General features: G+C 47.1%; 2 protein-coding genes and 1 long non-coding RNA gene across 7 annotated transcripts in view; 1 reads left to right on the plus strand and 2 right to left on the minus strand.

Moving 5' to 3' along the window:
• Positions 1-12,775, minus strand: part of ACIN1 (apoptotic chromatin condensation inducer 1) — a 35,132-nt gene extending 22,357 nt beyond the window's left edge. For 2 of the 3 annotated variants that reach the window (XM_079951427.1, XM_079951426.1), the window contains exons 1-3: positions 12,449-12,772; positions 7,183-7,248; positions 6,784-6,895 (exon numbers count right to left, since the gene is read on the minus strand). In XM_079951427.1, coding sequence (XP_079807553.1) covers positions 6,784-6,895; positions 7,183-7,248; positions 12,449-12,586 — 316 coding nt within the window. In that variant the 5' untranslated portion in view covers positions 12,587-12,772. Of the gene's footprint in view, positions 1-6,783; positions 6,896-7,182; positions 7,249-12,448 lie in introns of all 3 variants that reach the window. The other variant, XM_079951428.1, reaches the window with a different exon arrangement.
• Positions 12,776-12,917: 142 nt separating this feature from the next.
• On the plus strand, positions 12,918-19,873 carry LOC307201906 (uncharacterized protein C14orf119 homolog). The gene is made up of 2 exons (XM_079951429.1): positions 12,918-13,163; positions 19,408-19,873. Exon 2 carries the CDS (start codon positions 19,409-19,411, stop codon positions 19,754-19,756), a length of 348 nt encoding a protein of 115 aa, XP_079807555.1. The 5' UTR covers positions 12,918-13,163; position 19,408; the 3' UTR covers positions 19,757-19,873.
• Positions 17,065-24,228, minus strand: LOC307201907. Of its 3 annotated transcripts, XR_013832783.1 has the most exons (5): positions 23,768-24,228; positions 23,508-23,597; positions 22,395-22,561; positions 19,903-20,007; positions 17,065-17,761 (listed from the first exon to the last, which is right to left on the minus strand). It is a non-coding gene; the product is annotated as an uncharacterized lncRNA (long non-coding RNA). The 3 variants fall into 3 exon arrangements; XR_013832784.1 differs by lacking the exons at positions 17,065-17,761; positions 19,903-20,007 and adding an exon at positions 20,987-21,702 and having other exon boundaries at positions 22,395-22,684; XR_013832785.1 differs by lacking the exons at positions 17,065-17,761; positions 19,903-20,007 and adding an exon at positions 21,033-21,702 and having other exon boundaries at positions 23,768-24,221.
• Between the last annotated feature and the right edge of the window lie 1,757 nt (positions 24,229-25,985).

A 25,985-nucleotide genomic window follows, 5' to 3' on the forward strand; every position in this document is an offset into this window, starting at 1 on the left:
GCAATGACATACACACGTAGTGTGAGTGTGTATGTGCACACAAACACACAAACGGCTAGGAGCAAACATTCCCCTCTGCCATGCCTCTCCATTTTGGCTGAAGTGAGAGCAAATGTGGCTGATCTCTTATCTTGCTGGAGGCATAGCCAGAAGTTGCCCTTCTCCCTGGTGGGTGTGCAGGTGTGTAAACACTCTTACACTGGCTCGCCTCTGATCTATGTACATCTGGTGGAACAATAGTTACTGATAATCCACATTCTGAACAAAAGCTTTGATCAACCTTGCCGGTCAGCAGGCATGGAAGGAAACGGATGTGCTAACAGGGCATCTAACAGGGCATGGCCTTAAGCCTCAGGGTGTGGAATGTTGCCCAGCTGTTTGGAGGGAGCAACACCACCACCTCGTCCCCCTGGTCACCCAAATCCCTCTGCAGCAGAAGCATGTGCAAACACATCTTCGGAACAGAGAAACTGGATGAGTGCCAAGAGGTTTGCAAATGCCTGTCTGTCTGGGGCACCTCCTCCTGCCCTCTTTTTCTCTGGAAGCCAGGTACACGGCAGTCACATTCTGAGCGGGTCAAGAGCACACACCTTTTAAAAAGCTAGACCAGGGGTCAGCAAATTTTTTCAGCAGGGGGCGGGTCCACTGTCCCTCAGACCTTTGGGGGGGACTATATTTTTTTGGGGGGGGGGAATGAACAAATTCCTATGCCCCACAAATAACCCAGAGATGCATTTTAAATAAAAAGACACATTCTACTCATGCTGATTCACGGACAGTCGGCGGGCTGGATATAGAAGGCCATTGGGCCGGACCCGGCTCCCGGGCCTTAGTTTGCATACCCCTGAGCTAGACACTCAAATCCACACTCTGGAATCAACTGCATGAGTATGTTTCTTAGCAATTGAGAGGTGAGGCAAAAGCACATTAACCCTGCAGTTGCAGAGCTGTGCTATAACAAGGAAAACAACATGGAACATAGCGTACATCTTTTCCCCCTTTTTCTTTTCTTTACTTTTCTGCAGCAGATCCTACAGTACAAGTACTGTAAAATCTATCATGCCCATAACAACCCAGACTCTCAATAATGGCATCAGAATATTGTAAACAGCTCTGAACGGTTCATGTTTTCCGAATGCCATTTGTCATAGTCCATCCATTTCCGTAATTAACTAATGCAATCTTGCTGCATGATGTCTGAATCTGACCGTCTACTAAGATGTCTGTATTTCAGAGCTATGAAAATCTGGCTTAAAATCATTCCATCAGACCTTTTACACGGTTATATCTGGTTTTAAATCAGAATTGTCCGCAGCAGGGGTGGCCCCATTCCCTTCTAAGCAACCTTTTGAGGACAAGATACCAGAGACAAAAAGCTGGTGCAGCAAGGAGTGTGAAATTTTCCTTTGCACAGGAGTTTAGCTTCCACACACATACCTCTCTATCCTCCACCCAAACAAGCGAGAGTTCAAGGACACATTCCAGGCAGGCAAAAATGCTCAGAGTGAGAAGCAAGGTCAGCAAGGAACATGGCCTGGGGAGGATTCTCAGGGCCAAATGCAGAGGGACAGCAGGCCACGTTTAGCACCTGGGCCCAGATTCCCCCACCACTGACCTAGAGTTGCAGGGTTGATTCAGATGTGATGCTAAATAGCAGTTCAGCATTATCAGAATGAGAAACAGAGAATCTCGGGTCCACGTGTTCCCCTCCCCCAAGTATGAGACCTCCGGGTATAGGGCAGTATATAAATTCAATCAATCAATCAAGGCTGCAGGGAGGAGTTTGGAAGCATCACTTCCATTTTAGATCAACCACACCTTGCTGTGTCACCCAAACCTGACAAGCCGAAGCTGATCTTGACTGTGGTTTGTTGAAACTGCAAACGCATCCAAAGTCAGCCATGTAGGAAGTTGACATTCGTGGAGATGGCTAATGTAGGTCCACTAATTCCAGTAGGTCTACCATGAGTAGAACCTAGTTAGATACAACCCGGCATTTAAGAAAGTGACTTATTTCAACAAACCATGGTTAAGATAAAACATGGTTTAGGGTTCCGGTGTAATGTCTGAAATGGAAGCAGAAGGCTCTGATTTTTCCCATGATTATTTTGGAGGAGGAGAAAGGAGGGAGGGAGTGTGTGAGGGCAAGGTTTGCTGCACTCATCCCCCGAATTCTAAAATCTGGGTTATGGGCAAACCTAGGCTGCCCCAGAGCTGGTGAGGCTCACGTGACATCAACATGAAAAAGGGCCTTTAGTGTCATTGGCCCAGTCCTGAAGAATGCTTTGCCAATAAGGATTCAGCAGGTGCTTTCTGTTTCAACCTATAAATGTCTGCTGAAAACTTGGCTATTTTAGAATGACAGATTAAATTGATGGGCTATGCTGAAACAGCAAAAATGACCAGAAAAATTAGGAATCAGGAAGACCAACATTTTAGTAAGAAATGGGGAAAATATATAATTTATCTTAAAAATCATTGTAAACAATTAAAATTAGTAGTAGGATCGAAATGATACTTGTCGTTAACGTTGGACTACGATTGTAATGGAGATTTAATAGAATTGTATTAATAGAGAAGATGCAGGAGGAAAAAGGTTAACACAAACACCCACAAAGGGGAGGAGGGAAGTCCATGGGAATTTATGGAATTCTCTTTTTGTTTTGGTTGTTTGACAATGGTTTGTAAATTTCAAAATTTGGAAAATTAAATATATATATAGAGAGAGAGAGAGAAGAAAACTTGGCTATTTTGCCAGGCTTATGCAGGCAATTAATAATACATCCTTCTATACCAGTTAGCTGATGGTCTCAGGTATATATGGGCAGTGCTTTTTTCTGGGGAGACGCAGGGGTACACATACCCCTAAACATTTTGTGAATCTTTGTACTTTTGTCCATTTACTGTATTTATTTCCCCCAATTTGAACTATAAAATGGTGATTTTCTTGAGTCAAAGCAAGAGTACCCCTAAACATTTTTTTAAAGAAAAAAAGCACTGTATATAGGAATTACTGTAAACTGCACTGATATATTTTGATCTCCCTGTGGAGTATTGTGGGGAAAACCTTCGCCTGTGTGGTTCTCAACAGATTACAGTCATTCACTGACAAGAGTCTATCCCGCGTCACAATACAGCTTTAGAACTCAGAGGTCAGCAGCCAATGTGATTTTCTCACTGTTCCAGCTGCAGGAGTATTGCCGAGAGACGAGGCGCCCTTCTTTATCACCTTCATAGACCTGACAAGGGCCTTTGACTTCATCAGCCAAAAAGGGCTCTTTGCACTGCTCAACAAGATGCCCACCTAAGCTTCACAAGATGATTGTGTTTTTATAGCAACAAGGGTTTATAAATAAATAAATAAATAAATAAATAAATAAGTAAGTAAGTAAGTAAGCAAGCTGTCCCTCCAAATTTCTTAAAGCGGACAATAAATAACTGACCTTCTCCTCAAGAACAAAGATACACTGCCTATCCTAATGGGGCATGAAGAAGCAATTCATTTAGAGGGAGAAATCCACCAATTATTGATGCCTATCCTGTTGCACAACCACAAATTTTAACATGCTTCTTCTTGCAGCATCCCTGAGGAAGGAAGACTTAAACATGACCTTCGTTAATCACAACCTCCGATTTTAAGTAACATAAACTACTTAATGGTTTTATATTGCTATCTCGAAAGTTTTATTAATAAGTGTCATGGTCAGTCCACAGTATTCTGATACCTGATATAAAACTTCCATGCTATCTTGTCCATCAGTAAATGTGCAGAATACGAACCCATAATTTACTGGAGAGTACCAGCTGTTTGCCCTCTGTTTCATCAGAAATACTCCACGAGAACAAGTTGTTTCTCCTCAAAACGTTTTCCAACTCATCAACTTCATTTATCAACTCATCAACTCATCAACATTCCCTTTGCTTTTTTACTAGGGGCTTTTTCACAAGGACCCATTTAACCTGCCAGGTCATCAAAGTTTGTGTCCCAAGTTACATATTTACTTGTTTTCTATACGGAATTTATAACCTACCTTTCGAAAAGAGACACCCATAAAAACAGCACAGTCAGCAGGCAAAAACGAGAGCATCCTTTCCTCCACCTTTTTGCCCATCATTTCAATCCTCTTATCAATTTTCCTTTCTGCAGGCAAAATATTTCTCGATCTTTCAGTGTTCTTAACCAATTACTTAATTTGGAACTTAACACAATTTTTCTGAATTTTTTGGTCACTCTTTGGGGTTAGAATTGCAGCCTTGTCAGTAACTAAGAGTGCCTTCCTTAATATCAACTACAGTGGTACCTCGGGTTAAGTACTTAATTCATTCCGGAGGTCCGTTCTTAACCTGAAACTGTTCTTAACCTGAAGCACCACTTTAGCTAATGGGGCCTCCTGCTGCCGCTGCGACGCCAGAGCACGATTTCTGTTCTCGTCCTGAAGCAAAGTTCTTAACCCGAGGTAATATTTCTGGGTTAGCAGAGTCTGTAACCTGAAGCGTATGTAACCTAAAGTGTATGTAACCCGAGGTACCACTGTACTTCGGCCCCTACAATCCCTCCCAGGTGAGTTGCACCTGGATCCATCATTATTAACTTTCAGGAGGAACTTGAGAACAGCCCTGCTTACCTAGGCGTTTGATGACTGAAAAACACTGTTCATGACAGTTACTGGCTGAGATAATGTTTTCAACCATTTTTAAAATGTGTTTTCAAATGTTTTTATTACTGATGTGCTTGCTGCCCTGAGCTCCTTTGGGAGGGAAGGGTGGCATATAAACTGAAGGAAGAGAGAAAGAGAGGGAGGGAGGAAGCACCCTACTTTCCCAGGCATGCTTGATGGGGACGCAGGAGAGGGCCTTCTCAGTGGTGGTTCCCAGACTATGGATCTCCCTCCCTAGAGACCTTAGACAGGTTCCTTCCTTGCTGTCTTGCTGGCAGGTGAAGACTAAGGGGAAGAAATGGAGGCAGTGAGAGATTTTACTTTCTTGGGCTCCATGATCACTGCAGATGGTGACAGCAGCCACGAAATTAAAAGACGTCTGCTTCTTGGGAGAAGGGCAATGACAGGCCTAGACAGCATCTTGAGAAGTAGAGACATCACCTTGCCAACAAAGGTCCGTATAGTTAAAGCTATGGTTTTCCCAGTAGTGATGTATGGAAGTGAGAGCTGGACCATAAAGAAGGCTGATCGCCGAAGAATTGATGCTTTTGAATTATGGTGCTGGAGGAGACTCTTGAGAGTCCCATGGACTGCAAGAAGATCAAACCTCTCCATTCTGAAGGAAATCAGCCCTGAGTGCTCACTGGAAGGACAGATTGTGAAGCTGAGGCTCCAAGACTTTGGCCACCTCATGAGAAGAGAAGACTCCCTGGAGAAGACCCTGATGTTGGGAAAGATGGAGGGCACAAGGAGAAGGGGGCGACAGAGGACGAGATGGTTGGATAGTGTTTTCGAGGTTACCAGCATGAGTCTGACCAAGCTGCGGGGGGCAGTGGAGGACAGGAATGCCTGGCGTTCTCTGGTCCATGGGGTCACGAAGAGTCGGACACGACTAAACGACTAAACAACAACAAAAATCATGCTGTTTTCATTGCAATTATTGGTATGTTTTAAACAGATTTTTTAGATTATACAGTCATACCTCGGATTGAAGTCGCTTCAGGTTAAGCCTTTTCAGGTTGCGCTCCGCGGTGATCCACAAGTAACGGAGTGCATCACGTCTGGGTTTCACCGCTTGCACTCAAAATGACGTCACGCGCATGTGCAGAAGTGGCAAATCACGACCCTCACAGACGTAGGTTGCGTTCGCTTCAGAATACAAACAGGGCTCCAGAACGGATCCCATTCGCATCCTGAGGTACCACTGTATAGCTTTAATTCTATCAGTGTTTAATTCTACAGTGGTACCTCAGGTTAAGAACTTAATTCGTTCTGGAGGTCCGTTCTTAACCTGAAACTGTTCTTAACCTGAAGCACCACTTTAGCTAATGGGGCCTCCTGCTGCCGCTGCGCGATTTCTGTTCTCATCCTGAAGCAAAGTTCTTAACCCGAGGTACTATTTCTGGGTTAGTGGAGTCTGTAACTTGAGGCATCTGTAACCCGAGGTACCACTGTATTTTAACAATTGCCTTTTCTACGATTTTAGTGGTTCTTGTTTTCATCTGTAAGCTGCCTTGAGTCCCGCCAGGTAAAAAGGCAGGGTATAAATAAATATATAAAGGAGGAGGTGGAGGAAAGAAAAGAAGGAAGCTGTCTATAACCTCAGAGACTTCTCTTTGTATGTTTCGAACTGTCAGAGCCTCTGTTTTTTCATGGAACAGGATGAAACATTTGTACCATTTTTCTTTTCCACCTAAAATGACCACAAACTCTTGTGTAATGCAAATATTGTGGAAAGTGCCACTAACTAGGAATGAACAAAATCAGTATTTTCAAAAGCGGCACAAGCTTCCGAATGCCACAGGAGCTCCAGGGTGGGCAATACGACTGCTCAGAACACAAACCGTTCCAAGACATCCATTTTGGTTTCATTCCAAACGTCCGCAGCGGGCAAAAGATATGCTGGCTACCAATTAGACTTAAGAGTTCCCGTTAGCCAGAGGTGGGGGCTCCGTTCCGGCTCTTTGGTTACAGAATTAAAAGCCAACAACAGCAATACAAGAATGTGCCTTAATTCTTTCGTTCTGAAAGGCGGTCTGCCTCCCAAGTCTACTGGGGTGGAGAATCAGGAGAGGGAGAGAGAGAGAGAGAGAGAGAGAGAGAGAACGGAGCTCATTATACTCACTCTCTGAATCCGCAGCTTCCCGAGCTTCCCGTTCCAGACGTTGCCTCAGCAACTCCTGCTGCTTTTCCAGGTACTGTTTGATGAAGCTGTTTTGACTCATCTCCTCGCCAATCTGACAGGACACAATAGAGAAACTGGGCCTTACAAGGAGGGCAAGAGTTTCGACCCCAACCTTAGGCAGTTATGGTGGATCTAGCAAGTTAGAATGGGAAGGCACAAACTCCAGGGAAGTAAAGCTGAGGAGCCCCTAAGTTCACGCTGCAGCTGTGGGGACAGGACTGGAACTGGGCACACACAATCATCACGGGACTTTCAGGGCCAACTGCAGAGAGGCAAAGGGAAAGGGATGGCTCCCTGCAGCCAGTTCAATGCAGCACAACCACACAGGGCATCTCTCACCTGGGAATTGGGTTGGAAGGTGGTGTGAGGGGTTGAGTGCTTCTGGAGGTTTTCGAGCATCAGGGCCTGAAATGAAAAAGGGGTGATATCAGGTCAGATCATCTCACACTGCCCAGAATTTTGGTGGCACCCAAGGCTGGTCCATGCCCCAAACATACTCATCACCATCTCTCTCTTTTTTTAAAAAAAAAAAAACCCTATCCCAAAGTCCATCAAGAACCATCTTCCATATGCTAAGCCATAAAGGCTTATGCATGATAGCCATGTTCAAATATATAAAAGGATGTCACATAGAGGAGGGAGAAAGGTTGTTTTCTGCTGCTCCAGAGAAGCGGACACGGAGCAATGGCTCCAAGCTACAAGAAAGAAGATTCCACCTAAACATTAGGAAGAACTTCCTGACAGTAAGAGCTGTTCGACAGTGGAACTTGCTGCCAAGGAGTGTGGTGGAGTCTCCTTCTTTGGAGGTCTTTAAGCAGAGGCTTGACAACCATATGTCAGGAGTGCTCTGATGGTGTTTCCTGCTTGGCAGGGGGTTGGACTCCATGGCCCTTGTGGTCTCTTCCAACTCTATGATTCTATGATTCTAAGGATACAACCGGAGTTACACCAGTTTCTCAAGACATCCAATAACCAACCATCCAATCCATTCTCAGTTCGGTGAGTTAAACCCAGCATTCGTCTGTCACTTTCTCAGTGAGGATTAGCCTTTAACCCAACCCTGCATTTCCTAAACTCACCCCAACCCTCACTCAGCAACCTGACTCAAGAAATCCAAACCACCCTACCTACGCCAGCTCTTGTGACCTGTCCAACCTGACTTCTCCTTCATACCCCCCAATAAGCCCAGGTCCTCCAAGTCCTAACACATCGACACCTCCAATCACTGCATGTCTTTCCACCAACACACAATGGTGAATCAGAAGTCATTACTTAATAATTTTGCACCACTTCTTTTGCACCTCTTACTGAAATGCAATTAATCTCACTAGATTTTAGTACAATCCAGCTGAATCCACAGATGTCAGCTTGATCAGAAATGGACTCAATTATCCCAAGTCAGAAACCACCCGTGCCACCAGTCTGGAATTTAAGACTTTTTTACACATCCAACCTCCATCAGATATCTTCAGAGGAAGCTCACATGTGATTCATGGTAAGATATATAGCTACTAACTTGTCAACATCTCACTGAAACAGCACATCCGTACAGCACCAAACATGTACACCACCCAAGTCATCTCTCATCGCACAGAACCCTGCCAGATGCATCACGGAAGTTTCTGCAACAGCTAATCATTTGCAGCACACTTCTTCATTTGCAAAAGACAATACAAAATGTTATCCTCTATCTGCACAACAATCCATTCAGGTAAGTCATAATAACTGACTTTTAAAGAAGAAAAACCAAAGCCATGACACTGAGGCTCATTTAATATTCTGTGGGCTTTTCAGATAAATCCTGGTTTCCTACAGCAACTAATGTGGTCTTCCCCAACCCAGCGCCCTCCAACTTTTTGGACCCCATCTCCCATTCACCTTGGCCAGCGTGACTGTGCTAACCGTGGTAGATGGGAGTTTTAGTCCAAAATCTCTGGAGCGACTAGGGATGATCTAATGGTAACTAAACTTGATCTAGAGCCAGAGTGTAGCCTCTTCCAGCTCGGAAGAGGCTACACTCCAACCCAGCCAACCTAAATGCAAAAGGGCCATATTCCCCCACCCCAAAGAAATTACCTAATCAGAAGCAATGACAACCCCTTCTGCACACACAGAATGAGGTCTACTATAATAAGAAAGTTGAAATCAGGTATCCGTGTCATTCAGTGATGAAAACAAGGACAAATTTCCACTCTTGTCTGAAACTCAGAACATCAAGTCCAACTAAAACAGTGGCAAGAAGTAGCGTTGGTGCACTGGCCAATTGTTAGTTGGCTCATTATTTGACCATGGTCAAATAGTCCACGAGGCTCTAAATGCCAATGTAAAGGTGTTTACTTTTTAAATTTTCAGTACACTGTCATGTTACGCCTACAAAACCCAACAGCAAAAAAGCAATGCTTCTTATAGTGAACACTTCCTATTAACTGCAGGCATCTTCAAGCAGGGGCACAAGAAGTAACTGGCAGCAAAAGCTAATGCCTAGTGAGTAGAGTTTGGAGATTTGGCAGGGGGTTGGACTAGATGACCCTCAGGATCCCTTCCACTCTACTATTGTATGATCTCATGGTCAGGGAGATCTAGGTTGAAATCCCCACTCAGCCATGAAGCTCATTAGGTGATGCTGGGCCAATTAAATGCCCTCAATTTAACCTACCTCACAGGGTTGTTGTGCAGATATAATGGCAGGATAATCATGTACGCCACATTGAGTTTCTTGAGGGAAACGTGCATCTAATAAATACCGTATTTTTTGCTACATAAGACTCACTTTTTCCCTCCTAAAAAGTAAGGGAAAATGTGTGTGCGTCTTAAGGAGCGAATGCAGGCTGCACAGCTATCCCAGAAGCCAGAACAGCAAGAGGGATTGCTGCTTTCACTGCGCAGCGATCCCTCTTGCTGTTCTGGCTTCTGAGATTCAGAATATTATTTTTATTGTTTTCCTCCTCCAAAAACTAGGTCCGTCTTGTGCTCTGGTGCACCTTATAGAGCGAAAAATACGGTATATATCTTCTTCAACAAATGACAGCCGTCTAATTAATGTTTTGAATTTCACATACAACCTGTAGGTCACTACAGTATTTTAACTATCTTTAAAGATACTTTCATTTGGTCAATTGACCAAATCTCTTGGGGGCCAAATTACTCCAGCCAGAAGAACAAATCAACAGAAAACATGCAGAATACAGGAGGAAGCAAGTTCTTTACAAAGATGGGGGAATTTACAGTGCCAGCCAGAAACATACTGACACTCGGAAAATGCAACGGCATTGTATCTAAGCACAAGTAATTCTCAAGAGAAGTTACTGATTGTGTAGTGCAAGCCTTGCCTAATTCAGCGCTTCCACCAATGGCTAATTTTTACAGAGAGAGTTACTGGGGCTCAAGCCTCTCTTTTTAATCCCAATAATGTGAGGCTGGTTGTAGTCACTGATGGAAGAGCGACTCGAGCACCCTGCAGGTTCGAGGGTGGGCTCTCTCAGTACTTCCAGCCCCGAATCCTAACAAGTTGCAGCTCAAATTAAGATCTGACTCCTGCCCAAACTCCTGCCTATTAATGCAGAAAGAATCACGCATGTGCAATGAAGTAAGTGCAAATAGGATTCATGCAACACGTAACTGACTCGCCACACACAGCCCCATGTTGCCTGTTACATTTCTGTCTTGCCCTTCCTTCAGGGAACTCGTACGCCACCTGTTTTAACCTCACAACAACCCTGCGAGGTAGGTGAGGCTGAGATACTGACCCCAAATGTGCTTCACGGGTGCATGGCAATTAGAACCCAAGTCTCCCAGTTCTAGTACAACACCAATAGTCTTCAACCCTTCCAGGCACTGGACCCACTTTCAACTCAAACCTGCATTTGAGGGCCCATTTCTTAAGCAAGGGACTCCAGGTCATGGGTTTGTGCCCCATGTTAGGCAAAAGGGTTAGACTATATGATCCATGTGGTCCCTTCCAACTCTACAATTCTATGATTCTATGTGTTACATCACACTGCTTTATAATGGAGGATATGGCTATGGTCTAGCTCCACTGTCAAGAGGTGGTATGACTCAAGAGTGTTCTTGCGCCCAGGTCTTGCCTGCAGGCTTCCCTTGGGCATCTGCTGGAGAACAGGACACCACACTAGCGAGAACAGGACGTTAAACTAAATGGGCCTGTGCCCTGATCCAGCAGCTAGCTTCTTCGTATGCTTCTATAATCCAAATGTGCAGCTACACGTCAAAGGCTTTGATTAATTTATGTGGCACAAAGGTGCACCAAGCACAGCAGGGCTTATTCACAAATTGGAAAACTAGCATAGTACTACACTGTAAGCAGCCAGAAAAGCGCTGACACCCAGAGGACTGACAGCTACTGTAACCCAAGAGATTCAACACTGAAGCAGGAAAGCCCTGGGTTCAAATCTTACCTCTGTCATGAACTCAGCAGGTGTTACTATCATGATCATAGAATTTAAGTCAAGTAAGGGGGGGGGGAAGGATAACACCACACATGCACACACGTACAGTCTGGGAACAGTTCCAATAACATGACATAAGAACGAGCAATATCCATTTATCCCATACATCCATTTGACACCAAAAGCAGAGCATAACGAACTTTTGCCCAGGACAGAGCACCACAACTTGTCTTACTTTTCAATTGCTAACTCCCTGCCCCATGGCATCAAGAACGAAAGTCGACACAAGGTAAAATGCACAGTTCCCAACCCCTCACTCTAGACTCCCTATACTTCTGATACATTCACAGATTCTGCTTCCATTTACTTATATTACATTCCAAACACAACTCTCCCTCGTACCGTTGTACATGGACAGAATAGAAAAATGCCTGCTTTCAGAGGGGTACAGTTCTGAAGTTGAAAGACTTGGAGCCGACCTTGTGCAAAGTTCTCAACGTGCTCATGGGAGATACTTGCAAAACCCTCTGCACACTTTAACGTTTTGCAGAAACTTTACATAAGATAAAAATGCAATGCGTCTTCAACTGGGAGAGCTCCAACACAGCAGCTCAGCTCTTGCAAAGCTCACCTGGCTCGTCCTAACCGCCTGTAACATTTGCCAGGGAAGCTCCATGGAGGTATAAAACACAGTGCATTAACCAGGGGGACACCCCCCCAAAAAAAATAATTTTGCAAGGGTGAAAGGTGAAACTGAAAATGGATATGGTTGTAATTTAATGGGTTATAAAACCTACCACTTTCCCTCCAACACTGGATCCCAATCCCGCTTTGATTTAGTAACAAGAGATCCAGCTTTCACGAGATCTAACCCCCCCTATTTTTTTTAAAGGAGGACCTCCACTCCCTCCTCCTGCTGGGTGACCCCAAAGTGATGTCAGAAGTGGGGGGCCCTCTCCCTTTGGTAGTGTCGGCACCGTCCTCCCCCCCCCCACTTGTGCAACCGGTGGCGCCCCGCACAACCTCGCCCCGCCACTTGGTGGCAGTAGTGGGATACTGCCCCGCACATGCGTAGTAACGATCTGCACCCCGGGGCCACGAGCCCCGTCGCTGAGGCCAAAAAACTGCCTGTCTGGGTCTGCGCATGCGCGGAGCGGCCCGGGCCCCAGGGCCCCCTTCCGCCGGGCCCTTTCTCTCACCCCGCGGAGGCGCTTGATCAACGCGCTCTTCTGCCCGCTCTTCGCCAGGCCGCGCTGCTCCAGAGCCGCCTTCAGGTCGGCGACCCTCAACGCCTGGAGCGGCCTCCCGTCCAGAGTAACCTCCTCCCCGTCCGCCATCTTGTGTGGCGCCGCTGCCTGCCCTCCCCGGAGCTTCGGGGGCGTTCGGAAACTTCCGGAGGGGGCTTCGGCGCTCTGAGGCGACCTCCGACACCGCCTTCGACTTCGCTCGAGAATCTCCGCCCGCGCTTCGTTCGCAGTCGTGCGTTTCCGGCCACTTCCGCTCAGTATCCAGAACCCCAAATGAGGGGAGGGAGGGAGGGCAAAGGGGGGAGTTGCGCGGGTGCTACCCTCGCCCGGCGATTCTTTCCGGGCTATTTCGGGTGTTTCCGGGTCTCCCGAAGAGCGCTCCAATCCGGAAGCAAGTTCCGGCAAGGTTCTCGGTAACTTCCGGCGATCGCCGGAACCCCCGGCCGTGTCGCGCGAAACCCCCTCGGCAATTTCCGCCGAGAGGAAGGCGATCGTCGTTCTTTCCTCCTCCCCGCGCAAATCATTGGACTGAAGTTCGGGCATTTCCGGACACGCTCGGCTCTTTCCGTCCCTCCTCCCGAGTCTCCTCCCCGAGGTGAAAAATGGAAGCGGCAACATTGGATGTCGGGACGGGAGGAGGCGATTGTTGAGCAGGGCGCGGACTCAGGTGAGAACTCGGCGCCGGCTTTCCGGGGAATCTTTCTCGGGAGCGTCACCCACCCCCACCCTGTCATGTTATAGGAGGGGAGGGAATCGTGGAATTGCAATGGCAGCCCCTCCCGTTGTGGCATTTGCACAAATGAATGGGGTGTTGGTGGTGGGGAAAGGGTTAGTGACGAAACTTGACCCTCCCTCTTCACCGCCACCTTCTGAAATCTCGGGGCTATATTTGCACTTAAATCAGAACTATGCTTAGGGCTGATCTTTCTGAGACGTTCCACGTTTTCGGAAGGTGAGGTGGGTGGACGATTGCGGGAGTCCTCAGATCAAAAACGGACACCACCCCCCCCCCCTTCCAGGAGCTAAGAGGTGGTTCAGATTATGCCCCCTGGTGTAAAAAAAAAAGCAAGCTATTTGCTGCAACATTTTTAATTAGTTACTGGGATGTTTCCTGCCGGTGTATTAGTGGATCCTAGTTTCATTGCTTAAAAAAATGGTAATAATGTCATCCTGTGTTCAATTCGACATTCAGGTTCTTCTCAGATCCTACAAGTTGCCTTGAGTTCCATCAGGGGAAATATATACAATAATATTCTCATTTTTATTCTCATTTATAATTTTTATTGTTTTTTGTTTGTATTGTTTTATTTGTGTTGTTGTTTTTTGTTGTTGTTTTTTAAAGGGATTATTTTGTTCTTAAGGGGAGGGGTCAGGGCTGCCGGGGAATGGGCCCCAGCCCACAAAATGGCTGGGATATGTTTCACGGGGGGGGGGGGGGGGAATGCACTGGGACAACCGATCTCAGTGATCACGGGTAGGAGGAGGAGTTACGCTAAGACCAGACCATGTCATTACAGAGGAGGCAGGTTTAGTCGTTGTCTGAGGACTATCCCTGCCTCCGGGTCTGGCCCTGACCGGATGAATACTAGAATCAGCAAGGGATACCCACATGACCTGAAAGTGTTGCTGTGCAATGCCAGGTCAATGATTCATAAGACCACTGCCATCCATGACTTGATCATGGATGGAGGACTTGACCTGGCATGTGTAACAGAGACTTGGTTGGATGAAGCAGATGGGCCTGTCCTTGCCGCTGCTTGTCCACCAGGTTTCTCTTACGCACAGCAACCCAGGTCATGTGGGCGGGGAGGGGGGGTTGCAGTGATTTTTAGGAAGTCATTAGTTTGCACCAGGCGTCCTATTGGGAAGACCCAGTTTTCTGAATGCATGTTCTGGAAGTTGGGCAATAGGGGCAGTACAGGATTCCTTTTGGTGTACCGACCTCCCCGCTGCACCAAGGATTCCCTGCCCGAGCTGCTTCAGGTCGTGGCGGATGTTCTCCTGGAGACACCTAGCTTGGTCGTCCTAGGGGATTTTAACATCCATGCCGACACGACCTTACAAGGGGCCGCTCGGGACTTCGTGGAAAGCATGGCCTCCATGGGCTGTCCCTGAATAAGTCTGGCCCAACCCATAGCCGCGGACATGCCTTGGACCTGGTGTTTACCTCTACGGATGTTGGTGATCTGACACTAAGTAAAAGTGAAACGAAAGAAGTGCCATGGTCAGACCATTTCCTGGTGCTACTGGACTTCTCTGCGACCCATCCCCTCTGCAGGGAGGTGGGACCGATTCGGATGGTCCGCCCCCGCCACTTAATGGATCCAAATGGTTTCCAGAGAGTGGTAGGGGATGCTTTATCCCATGTTGATGGCCTTTCAGCCGATTCCCTGGTGGCCCGCTGGAATGTGGAGTTAACCAGGGCTATTGACTGTTTGGCTCCGAAGCGCCCTCTCCGATTGCATGGAGCCCGGAGAGCCCCGTGGTTTTCCACGGATCTGAGGGCAATGAAACAATCGTTGAGACGGCTAGAGCGCCGGTGGCGGATAACCCATTCTGAATCTGACCGGACACAGGTTAGAGCTCAACGTCGAGCCTACCAAGTGGCGATAGCGACGGCGAAGAAGACTTTCTTCACCGCCTCTATTGCATCTGCAGAAAACAGCAGCAGGAGACTCTTTCAGGTGGTTCACAATTTAGCGGAACCACCTGTAACATCGGGGCCCAGTACGGGCCACATGTTCTCCTGCAATGATTTTGCAAATTTTTTTGCAGATAAAATCGCTCAGATTCGGGAAGAAGTAGACTCCACCGTGGGAGCAGGGCCGGGGCGGGAGAGTGCTAGAGTCCTGTCTGGTCAAGTTGTGTGGGATCAATTCCAATCTGTTACCTCCGAGGATGTGGACAGGCTGCTTGGACGAGTGAAGCCAACCACCTGTCTCCTGGATCCTTGCCCATCCTGGCTTATAAAAGCTAGCCGGGAAGGACTGGGCGAGGGGCTTCGTGGGGTGGTGAATGCTTCCCTCCGTGAGGGAGCCTTCCCAGACCCGCTGAAAGAGGCGGTTATTAAACCGCTTCTTAAAAAACCATCTCTAGATGCGGCCACGATGGCCAATTATCGCCCAGTCTCAAACCTTCCATTCTTGGGCAAGGTGATTGAGCGAGTGGTTGCTGAACAACTCCAGGCACGCCTGGAAGAAGCGGACCATTTGGATCCCTTCCAGTCGGGATTCAGGCCTCATCATGGGACTGAAACTGCCTTGGTCGCACTGGTTGATGATCTCCGGCGGGCTAGGGACAAAGGTGAGAGCTGTTTCCTAGTTCTGCTGGATCTCTCAGCGGCGTTTGATACCATCGACCATGACATCCTTCTGGACCGTCTTGAGGGGCTGGGAGCTGGGGGCACTGTCATACAGTGGTTCCGCTCCTTCCTCCTGGGCCGTGTTCAGAAAGTGGTGGTGGGGGATGAGTGTTCAGACCCCTGGGCTCTCACTTGTGGGGTGCCTCAGGGTTCTGTCCTCTCCCCCATGCTTTTCAACATCTACATGCAGCCGCTGGGAGGGATCATCAGGAGGTTTGGGCTGGGTGTTCATCAGTATGCAGATGATACCCAGCTCTACCTCTCTTTTAAATCAGAACCAGTGAAGGCGGTGAAGGTCCTGTGTGAGTGTCTGGAAGCGGTTGGAGGATGGATGGCGGCTAACAGATTGAGGTTGAATCCTGACAAGACAGAAGTACTGTTTTTGGGGGACAGGAGGCGGGCAGGTGTGGAGGATTCCCTGGTCCTGAATGGGGTAACTGTGCCCCTGAAGGACCAGGTGCGCAGCCTGGGAGTCATTTTGGACTCACAGCTGTCCATGGAGGCACAGGTCAAATCTGTATCCAGGGCAGCTGTTTACCAGCTCCATCTGGTACGTAGGCTGAGACCCTATCTGCCTGCAGACTGTCTCGCCAGAGTGGTACATGCTCTGGTTATCTCCCGCTTGGACTACTGCAATGCGCTCTACGTGGGGCTACCTTTGAAGGTGACCCGGAAACTACAACTAATCCAGAATGCGGCAGCTAGACTGGTGACTGGGAGCGGCCGCCGAGACCATATAACACCGGTCTTGAAAGACCTACATTGGCTCCCAGTACGTTTCCGAGCACAATTCAAAGTGTTGGTGCTGACCTTTAAAGCCCTAAATGGCCTCGGTCCAGTATATCTGAAGGAGCGTCTCCTCCCCCATCGGTCTGCCCGGACACTGAGGTCCAGCTCCGAGGGCCTTCTGGCGGTTCCCTCACTGCGAGAGGCCAAGTTGCAGGGAACCAGGCAGAGGGCCTTCTCGGTGGTGGCGCCCGCCCTGTGGAATGCCCTCCCATCGGATGTCAAGGCGATGGACAACTACCTGACATTCAGAAAACATCTGAAGGCAGCCCTGTTCAGGGAAGTTTTTAATATGTGACATTTTAGTGTATTTTACATGTCTGTTGGAAGCCGCCCAGAGTGGCTGGGGAAACCCAGCCAGATGGGCAGGGTACAAATAATAAATTATTATTATTATTATTATTATTATTATTATTATTATTATTATTTTACATCCTTAGCTGATAGAAGGTTTGAACCCAGGTTTCACATGTAAACATCCCCAGCCCACCCCCTATCCTCATTCCCATGCACCATCAGGGCATTCCTGACTCATATATTCAGCTTCCTCTCTCCATCTTCTTCCAGAATTCTCTGTTTCAAATCTTCTCTTGTAAGGTCCCTGGTAGTTTGAAGAAGCAGCCTTCATAACCTCCCCTGCTGCCAGCATATGGGATCCCAGGACATAATTATCACTCTGCTCACTTTCAGTTGGTCATTTGTGTTGTGCAGTTCTTCATCTCCAGCATTCGCAGAGTCTTTTCCATCTCTTGTTTACTTCTGCTGCTCTTCACGAGAGCCTGCCACAGTTTTGCACAGCTCACTGTGGTGTTGCAGTCTTCTAAAGTGATTGTTACATGCAGGCACTTGGAGCAGCACCATTTCCTGTAAGTTCCTATTGCACCATCAACACCCATTTGCCAATACTCTGCCTTCAAGGCATGCCTTGGTCCCCTCATTTGTATAGGCTGCGTCGCTTTCATAGCCGTAGGTGGAACACGTGGAGCAAAACGCCAGGTTCAATTCGTGGCACCTCCAGGGGACGAATTTTGGCAACTGTTCCTGTGGAAGTGGAAATAATAGTTTTGGCTGGTATCCTTTGTCCATTCCTTTGATGGGAACCACATTTTGCTGTATTTCTAAAAAGGAGAAGAATTGATATCGAGTGAGGTGGAGGAGGAGAGACCAGGATCAGGGAAAGGGAGAGTAAAAGAGAGACACAGAGAGACACAGTCACAGATGCGCCCCTTCTAAGATATTACAACCATCTAAGTTTCCTCTGAAGTTCCATTATACGTAACAGAACGCGCACACATTTCTCTTGGAAATGTGCCCCTAAATGCTTAGATTTGGAGCATACAGAACAACTGCTTTGCAACGGGTTTGGGTCCCTTTCAACTCAACACTTCAGTGATTTCTGAATGGTTTTCTTCGCACACACTTTCTCCAGAGTGACCCTAGGAGCCAATCCTCAGTGGCTAAAAAGCTCCTCTTTCATGCTGTTGGGATGACTCTTAAGATGCTGGAGGCCAGGGCCCTGCTGCAGACATAGTATAAGGGGTCTTCAACGCTCCACACCCCACAGGCCCTGAACCACTACACCCATGTTGCAAGTTAGCTATTGAGGCTACTTTGCTTGTCTGGAAACATCAAGGACTGACATTACTGGGATTGGCAAAAGTTATGCTATGAGGCCTAGGACCCTCGTACCTACAGGACCACCTCTCCTGGTATATACCACAGAGGACCTTACGGTCTTCAAACAAAAACATCTTGGAGGTCCCGGGCCACAGGGAGGTTAGGCTGGCCTTGATCAGAGCCAGGGCTTCTTTGGCTGTGGCCCCGATCTGGTGGGACGCTCCGTCACAAGAGACTAGGGCCCTGCGGGACTTGACATCTTTCCACAGGGCCTGCAAGACAGAGCTGTTCCACCAGGCCTTTGGCCAGGCCACAGCCTGACCCTCTCTTTTGGCAATCCTCATGGTACAGTGGTGCATCGCAAGACGAAATTAATTCGTTCCGCAAGTATTTTCTTCTTGCGAGTTTTTCGTATTGCGAAGCACGGTTTCCCATAGGAATGCATTGAAAATCAATCAATGCGTTCCTATGGAGACCGTCCAGGGGCAGAGGGGAAGCGCCGCACGCCTTCCCCTCTGTCCCCGGACCTGTTTAAAGCAAGGGGCGGCGGGGAGAAGGGGCGCCTTCCCCTCTGTCCCCGGAGATTGCGGGGCTGGCAACGGGGAGAAGCGATCTTCTCCCTGCTGCCCCTTGCTTCAAAAGAGGTCCGGGGACAGCGGGGAAGACGCGCTGCACTTCCCCGCTATCCCCGCGCAAGTTCTGTTTTGCGAAGCAAGCTCATAAGGAGATGCGTCTTGTGAAGCAGCTAAGAAAACGAAAAACTCCTTCGTCTAGTGAGTTTTTCGTCTTCCGAGGCGTTCGTCTTGCGGGGCACCACTGTACTCTAGCCCAATGGTTGCCATTAATTTAATTTGATTTTGAATTGATTTTAAAATGGATTTAATTTACAATGCTGTGTTGCTTTTATTGTTGTTAGACGCCCTGAGCCCGGCTTCGCCTGGGGAGGGCGGGATATAAATAAAAATTATTATTATTATTATTATTATTATTATTATTATTATTATTATTCCCACTCTTGAGTTTGAATCCCACCCTTCCCCAAAGCCCTGTTTCTCTCTCCCTGTCTCCTGAAGGCTCCTTCGCTTCTCCCAAGGCCGCATAATCCCCCTTGCCTGTGTTTCTTCACCGCTCTTCCCCTGCCCCGCAGGATGTCCGAACCGCTGCCCCTGTCGTACGTGACCGCGCAAGAGATGCGCTGCCTCCTACACTGGCTGTCGGGCTGGGCGCCGGCGCAACGAGAGCAGTTCCTCCGCGACCTGGTGGACAAGGCCGTGCCTTGGAAGGTGCTCCCCCTGCTGGAAGGGCTGGCGGGGCTCAGCGTGGGACCCGGGAAGCCCCCCTCCATCTTTGAGTGCCAGATGAGGCTGTGGGACCAGTGGTTCCGCAGCTGGTCGGAGGCCGAGCGGAACGAATTCGTCAGGCAGCTGGAGGAGGCCGTGCCGGATCTGGCCTCCCGGTTTTACCAAGAGGTGGCGGCGACTGCTGGGCAGGCGTAACAGGCTGCGTAGTGCCTCACCCCACTCAAAAACATTATGCAGTGACTCCTTTTACATTCCTCACGGTTGTGCCAGGTCTTTCCCTCTCCCCACCCCCCAATTTTCTGTGACTGTCAGCTGTAGGGAAACAGAATAAACATATATACCAAATGCAAATGGTTGGTTATCCTGAAATGAGTTGAGCCATCTGTATTTCTCTCCTGTTTTTTGATTGTCAGGGCCTCTTTCATCTGCCACTAACCTCTCCCTACCTGCAAACAGAAATGCAAGATTGCTTTATTATTATTATTATTATTATTATTATTATTATTATTATGTCAGTCGCTTTATCTTTCCCAGGGCAACCCAAAGTGACAAACTTGTTGCAAACAAACAAGCAGTCCCACATACAAACAAACAAGCAGTCCCACATACAGTCCCACATACAGTCATACCTCATGTTGTGTCTTTTTCCGTTGTGTTCTGCGGCAACCCGGAAGTACCAAAACGGGTTACTTCCAGGTTTCGCCATGCCTGCAGAAGCGCTAAATCGCGCCATGCACATGCACAGACATGGCGCTTCTGGATGCGAACGCTTCGAGTTTCGGACGTGCCTTTGAGACGGATTATGTCTGCAGCTCGAGGTTCCACTGTACATACAATAAAACCAAGCAGGGGAAGAAATGCGTTAAAAACATCCCACCCACAGGCAGTTAAAGGCTCTTTTGGTTTGAGTAGAAATGACGTTTAGGAGAAAACTGAGTTGAGAATATTTGATCTTTTATTTTATTTTATTTTTTTACCCTTCCCACATAGGGCATTGATCGCCTGGGGGATGATCTTCTGTTTTTCCTGTACCACAGATGTCTAAATCTGCAGCAGCAATTCTTTTTCGGGCCAAGGATTGCATTGACCATCACTAAGTTTTAGGGGAGGGGCATGGCAGAGTGGGTGTGGCCAAAAATGTAAAAATAAGTGGGCATAATGGGAACTGCAGTTCTCAAAGCCGCCTTCATCATCTGTTCTACACTATTTTAAATGTTTTTCTCATTCATTATTGCATTCACTAGATATCTTTTAATGGACAACTGAATGGGAAATGGTACAAAAAACCTTGTGGATTCCCAGGAGGGAATTTTCTGGAGTTGTTCTCTTTTAAAAAAATAATTAAGAATATATATTTTTAAATTTAAAAATAGGGTAAATATTGGGAAGCCTTGAGACACACATTTTAAAAAGCTTTTCAGCAGGGAGGGGTAAATACTGTTGTTGTTTTTTAACAAAGTTGCAAATGGGGGGGTTCTTGTAAGTCCCACAAAAATAATTGAGTTGGTAGTTATGACCTGTGGGAATTGGTCGGCCACCCTTGGTCTAAATAATATGGGCTATAATATCTGCCCTTTCTAAGCCAGTGGAGGGCATCTGTTGAAACCTTGAAATAAATAAAACACTTCTGTCTTTGTTAGCCCCCTTAAGATCAGGAAGGTCACCGTGATCAAATTTAATCCTGCTCCGCCAAGAGACGGACCGACCAGGACAAAGCCGCCTGAGTGCCTTTCCTTAAAAGTTTGCTTTGCTGGCAGCTGACTTAAAAATAGGAATGTGTGCTGGAGAACAATCAAGCGTCTGTATCAATGGGATTAGCTGTTTTCAGGCAAGGGAGGCCCTGTTTTGAGAAATCACAGGCAAGCTGTGCCTTATGACAGAGTTCCAGCAACCTCTTAGCAGCCATAGCTTGGATATTAAGCCCGTAATTAATACAAATACCTAACAGACTGGAATGCCTGTAACGTGTCTGGCTGTGCATATCAACAGACAGAAACACACGCACTCTTGCAATTATCGTTGAAATGGATTATGACGCCCTACAAGTCTCAGGAGTGGTCTGAAGGTGTCCACATTTCTGTCCATTCAGCGGCTGGACACACACGGAAACCATCTGTAGCTCCCAGGTAGACTCGAGTTCCCTTGTGGAAGAAAGGCGGAACAGGAACGTTAACCAATAAATTGATTTCTGCCATTTGCAGTTTGCACTCAGTTTCCCCCCGTTCCATTAACATGCACAAGGCCAGGTCTACACTAGTGGTCAAAATTGTGGAAACCTTTTGGGAAATGTGTCTTTCTGAGGTTTGATGGCTTGTAGCACTACCGTAAAATTACATATCACTGGAAAGATAATTTCATGAAGAATGTAATACAACAATGTTTGTTCAATTATCTGTATTCTATCAAAAGCTATAGCCAAGTAATCAGAAAAAGGAAGCACAACTTGCTTAGGTTGATATGCAGTAGCTTTCCTTCATTTGAATGTAGCCAATGAGCATTAGGAAAAGGAGAAAAAATATTATTAATATTATGTATGACATTTGTACAGTGGTAGCTTAGTTTTTGAACACCTCCGTGGTCAAACGTTTCGGAACTTGGATGTCGAAAACTCAGAAGTAAATGCCTCAGGTTTCGAATGCACCTTGGAAATCGAACAGGAAATGAGGCTTCCGCCTTCAGTTTTCAAACATTTCGGAACTCAAATGGACTTCTGGAACGGATTACGTTCGAAAACCGAGGTACTGCTGTATACGGTCCTTCATCCAAACATCCCAGGGCGGTTCGCAACAGAAAAATACAAAAGGAGAATGTTGTTGGCAGCCGTCTGCCTCACCTTTGGACGGTTACAGCTCCTGCTGCTGCTGTAGGGACCGATGCTGGGGAGACATGTTTTGTTGCATCTGGGGCAGATGAAGGCATCCGGTTGTGCTGCTGCAGATGCACCCTGGCGTTTCTTCTCTCTGTGCTCCTCCCAGCAAGTCATTATTCCTCTGGTCATTGCTATGGATACAAGACCTGACTGTCTGTCTACAGGCACGGTGGTTCTTTGCAAGGGATTCCTGCATTCTTGGGGATCCTGCCATCTTGCATTCTGTGGACATCACCAAGCCAGCGTAGAGATTGCTGAGACAGGAGTGCAAACATGCTGGGAATGTAGGCTTGGTTGAGCACACCTTTGTTAGAAATTCTGCCCTGCCCTGTAATACCCCAATTTCTCCTGACGCAACGCATGTGGAAGGTGTTGAGATGTCACTTCTAACGGTTTGTTGTAAGAAAAACTGCTCCCTTTCCCTTATGGGGTATTCCAGAGCCCGTACAGAGTCCTTAAGTGGGTCCCCTATTGGTAGGAGAAAATAACAGGCCAACCAGAATATACTGAGAAGCAAAGCAGCTAGTAAGCCTTATCTTTATTAAAGGAACTGTTGTAACAGGGTCCCCACTCACCACACGCAGGAGGGAGAACCCTGAGCAATGGTGCGCAAGCCCCTATATAGACTCTTGAAATTGCCCACCCTGTAGCCCAAGACCCCCCCCAAAAAAAAACCCATCATACATACTTCACAGAAGGAGGCAGTCTACAGCAGAAATCCTGCCTACCAGGATACCTGATAATGGTCACTGATTGCATGACCTGGGCAGCCTGGCCATTCTTTTGTGATGGTTAATACTTTAGTTCCTGAATCCAGGTCACAGGCTCACCCTATTAGTACACAAATACGCCCTTAAGGCAGGGTTTGCAAGCAAAAAGGCAATGGGAAGGCTTTCCCCATTTGCTTCCCTTACTGTGGAGGAATATTTGAGGTCACTGGGAGAGTCAAAATGGCTTCAGGATTGCTCCTCCAGACACATGGTTCATATATGTAGATGTGTGTGCATTAATGAATACTTATTCTATATCTGAGACCTCAGAATTCTTATAACAGGTTATATGTTGCCCATGACTCACTTTCATAAATTGGCGTGCTCAACATCTCGGTACTGGACGTTTGCATCACGTTCTCCCATACTCTTTTGGAGAGGCGAGCCGTTGCCGTAGCTGACAAAATGAGATGCAAAATACACAATACATACATAATACATAATAAAAGAACACAATACCCTCCTCCTACTTTCTATTTTCTCTGCACTGCATGATTTCAGGCACTTATCATGCCCCCCCCCTTTACTTGCCATTTCTCTAAACTAAAAAGGCCCGAATGTTGCAACTTTTCCTCATTGCGAAGTTGCTCCATCTCCTTGATCTTTCTTGGTGTCAATAGGAGAGCCTGTCTGCTTTCGGTTTGCCCCGGCCCCAGCCCTGAGGCAAGACATCTTGTCTGCCAATCCCAAAGCCCTTGGCTGTGTTTAGGTAGGACCCGCAATAAATCATATGAGAAGCGAGATAAGAAGGGGGGGGGGGGACACACAGCAAAGTGGTCATGTTGCAACAGCCCCAGGGCTGCTGTAAATAAGACGCTGTTGATGCAAAGCCCAGACGAACTTGTTGACTTCTCTGCGAAGACAACAAGCACTGATGCCGTAATCTTAGACTCTGAACTTCGTGGTCTTGTGGCAAGTAGGCAGATGGGCTCTAGACTAGGGTTACCAGACGTCCCCGGGGACAGTCGCCGGATTTGCAAATCTGTCCCCGGACAAATTCTGTCCCTGGAATGTCCCCAGATTTGCAAATCTGTCCCCGTGAAATGTGGCAGCTGCAGTGGCAGTCTCAGCAGCCTGGAGCCAGCCTGGGTAGTGCAGTTGGCTCTGGCTGGCTTCAGGAGCTGCTCGCTGCTGTGGAACCTGACATTTTTCCTCGGCGGAAGTCCCCATATGATGTGTATCGTGTGCATAGGATGTGTCTTGTGCAATCTCCTGCCCCCTTTGTTTTGACTGATCAGGGGAGTCATGGGCGGGCGGCTATTGCCCAGTTTTTTTAAAAACTCTGCGCATTTATGTTTCACAGGGTGTGAAAGAAGAGCTTTGCACCTTTATACAATATGCATGTGTGTTTGGGCCCAGGGTCTTTTGCCTTACCATCCCCACTACTGACTCCCTGTTGCTACTCAGTTTCAAAAAAAAAAAAGTATCCCTGGATTCATTGGAAAAAATCTGGTAACCATACGCTAGACACATGTTGCTTAGTTCTCCTCACGTTTGGGGAGATTTGCCCCAAAGGCCTATCTAGAAGGCACTCACTGACCAGAAGGAGGCCGTTTCCAACCTTTGGGTAAGGATCAGGGAGAAAGTCAACAGCGCTTTCTAAAACAATATGCTCACCAAATCAGCCATCCTTCAAAAGTCGCACATCCCTCTTCTTCCCCCAAAGTATTTTTATTACTCGTTTTCAAGTTGCACATCTCTGTATGCTACACTTCAGTTCTCCAGTGGAGTTAATGTGTACAAAAACACATTACAGTGGTACCTCGGGTTACATACGCTTCAGGTTACAGACTCTGCTAACCCAGAAATATTACCTCGGGTTAAGAACTTTGCTTCAGGATGAGAACAGAAATCGTGCAGCAGCGGCACAGCAGCAGCAGGAGGCCCCATTAGCTAAAGTGGTGCTTCAGGCTAAGAACAGTTTCAGGTTAAGAACGGACCTCCAGAACGAATTAAGTTCTTAACCCGAGGTACCACTGTACATTAAAAGGGAAATGCTTTGCAAAAATGTGCATATTATGGTGAAGTGTACAATGAAATGCATATATTGGTGAAAATAGCATGCAAGATGCATTATAGGGGGAAATTGCTTTGCAAAAATATAGAGTGGAGCCGAAGCCTATGGAACTCCTTCCCACCTGAAATTAGACAGGGATATTCTTCGCGTTACTGAGACTTTTTCTGTTCCAGCTGGCTTGTTTTTATGTATGTCACTTAGAAACATCAATGATCACACATACACATGTATGAAAGCGCATACAAAAATGTTATTTAGCAGACAAGCACACTAGAATGGTGACAAATATTCACGACGACCCCCCCCCCTTTAATTGCAAATTGTTACAACTAAATGGAGAACTGAATTTACGATTGGAAAAATGAGAAATCGAGAAAACTGGAATTGACAGATCCATTAATCCCAACCAGGCCAGAGATTTTCCCTCTCTTTTACTTACACAGGGACATGTTTTCCCAGTTGCATTCAGACAGGTGTGGCCAGTAATCATTCCTTTCTTGCTGCAATATAAACACAATAAAATACAGTGGTACCCTTGTTTTAAGAACAGCTTAGTTTATGAGCAACTTGGATTAAGAACGCTGCAATCCCGGAAGTAGGTGTTTTAGTTTGTGAACTTTGCTTTGGAATAAGAACATGTTCCGCTTCTTGTTGAGTGTGTTCCATTTGTAAATTGAGTCCCCCGCTGCTATGGGAAAGCACGCCTTGGTTTAAGAACGCTTTGGTTTAAGAAAGGACTTCTGGAACGGATTAAGTTCATAAACCAAG

The sequence above is a fragment of the Podarcis cretensis genome (genome assembly GCF_951804945.1).
Source record: "Podarcis cretensis genome assembly, chromosome: 13".
NCBI lineage: Eukaryota > Metazoa > Chordata > Lepidosauria > Squamata > Lacertidae > Podarcis > Podarcis cretensis.

Coding starts and splice junctions, on each gene's coding strand:
- LOC307201906 (XM_079951429.1), top strand. CDS start 19,409: ATGTCCGAACCGCTGCCCCTGTCGTACGTGACCGCGCAAGAGATGCGC.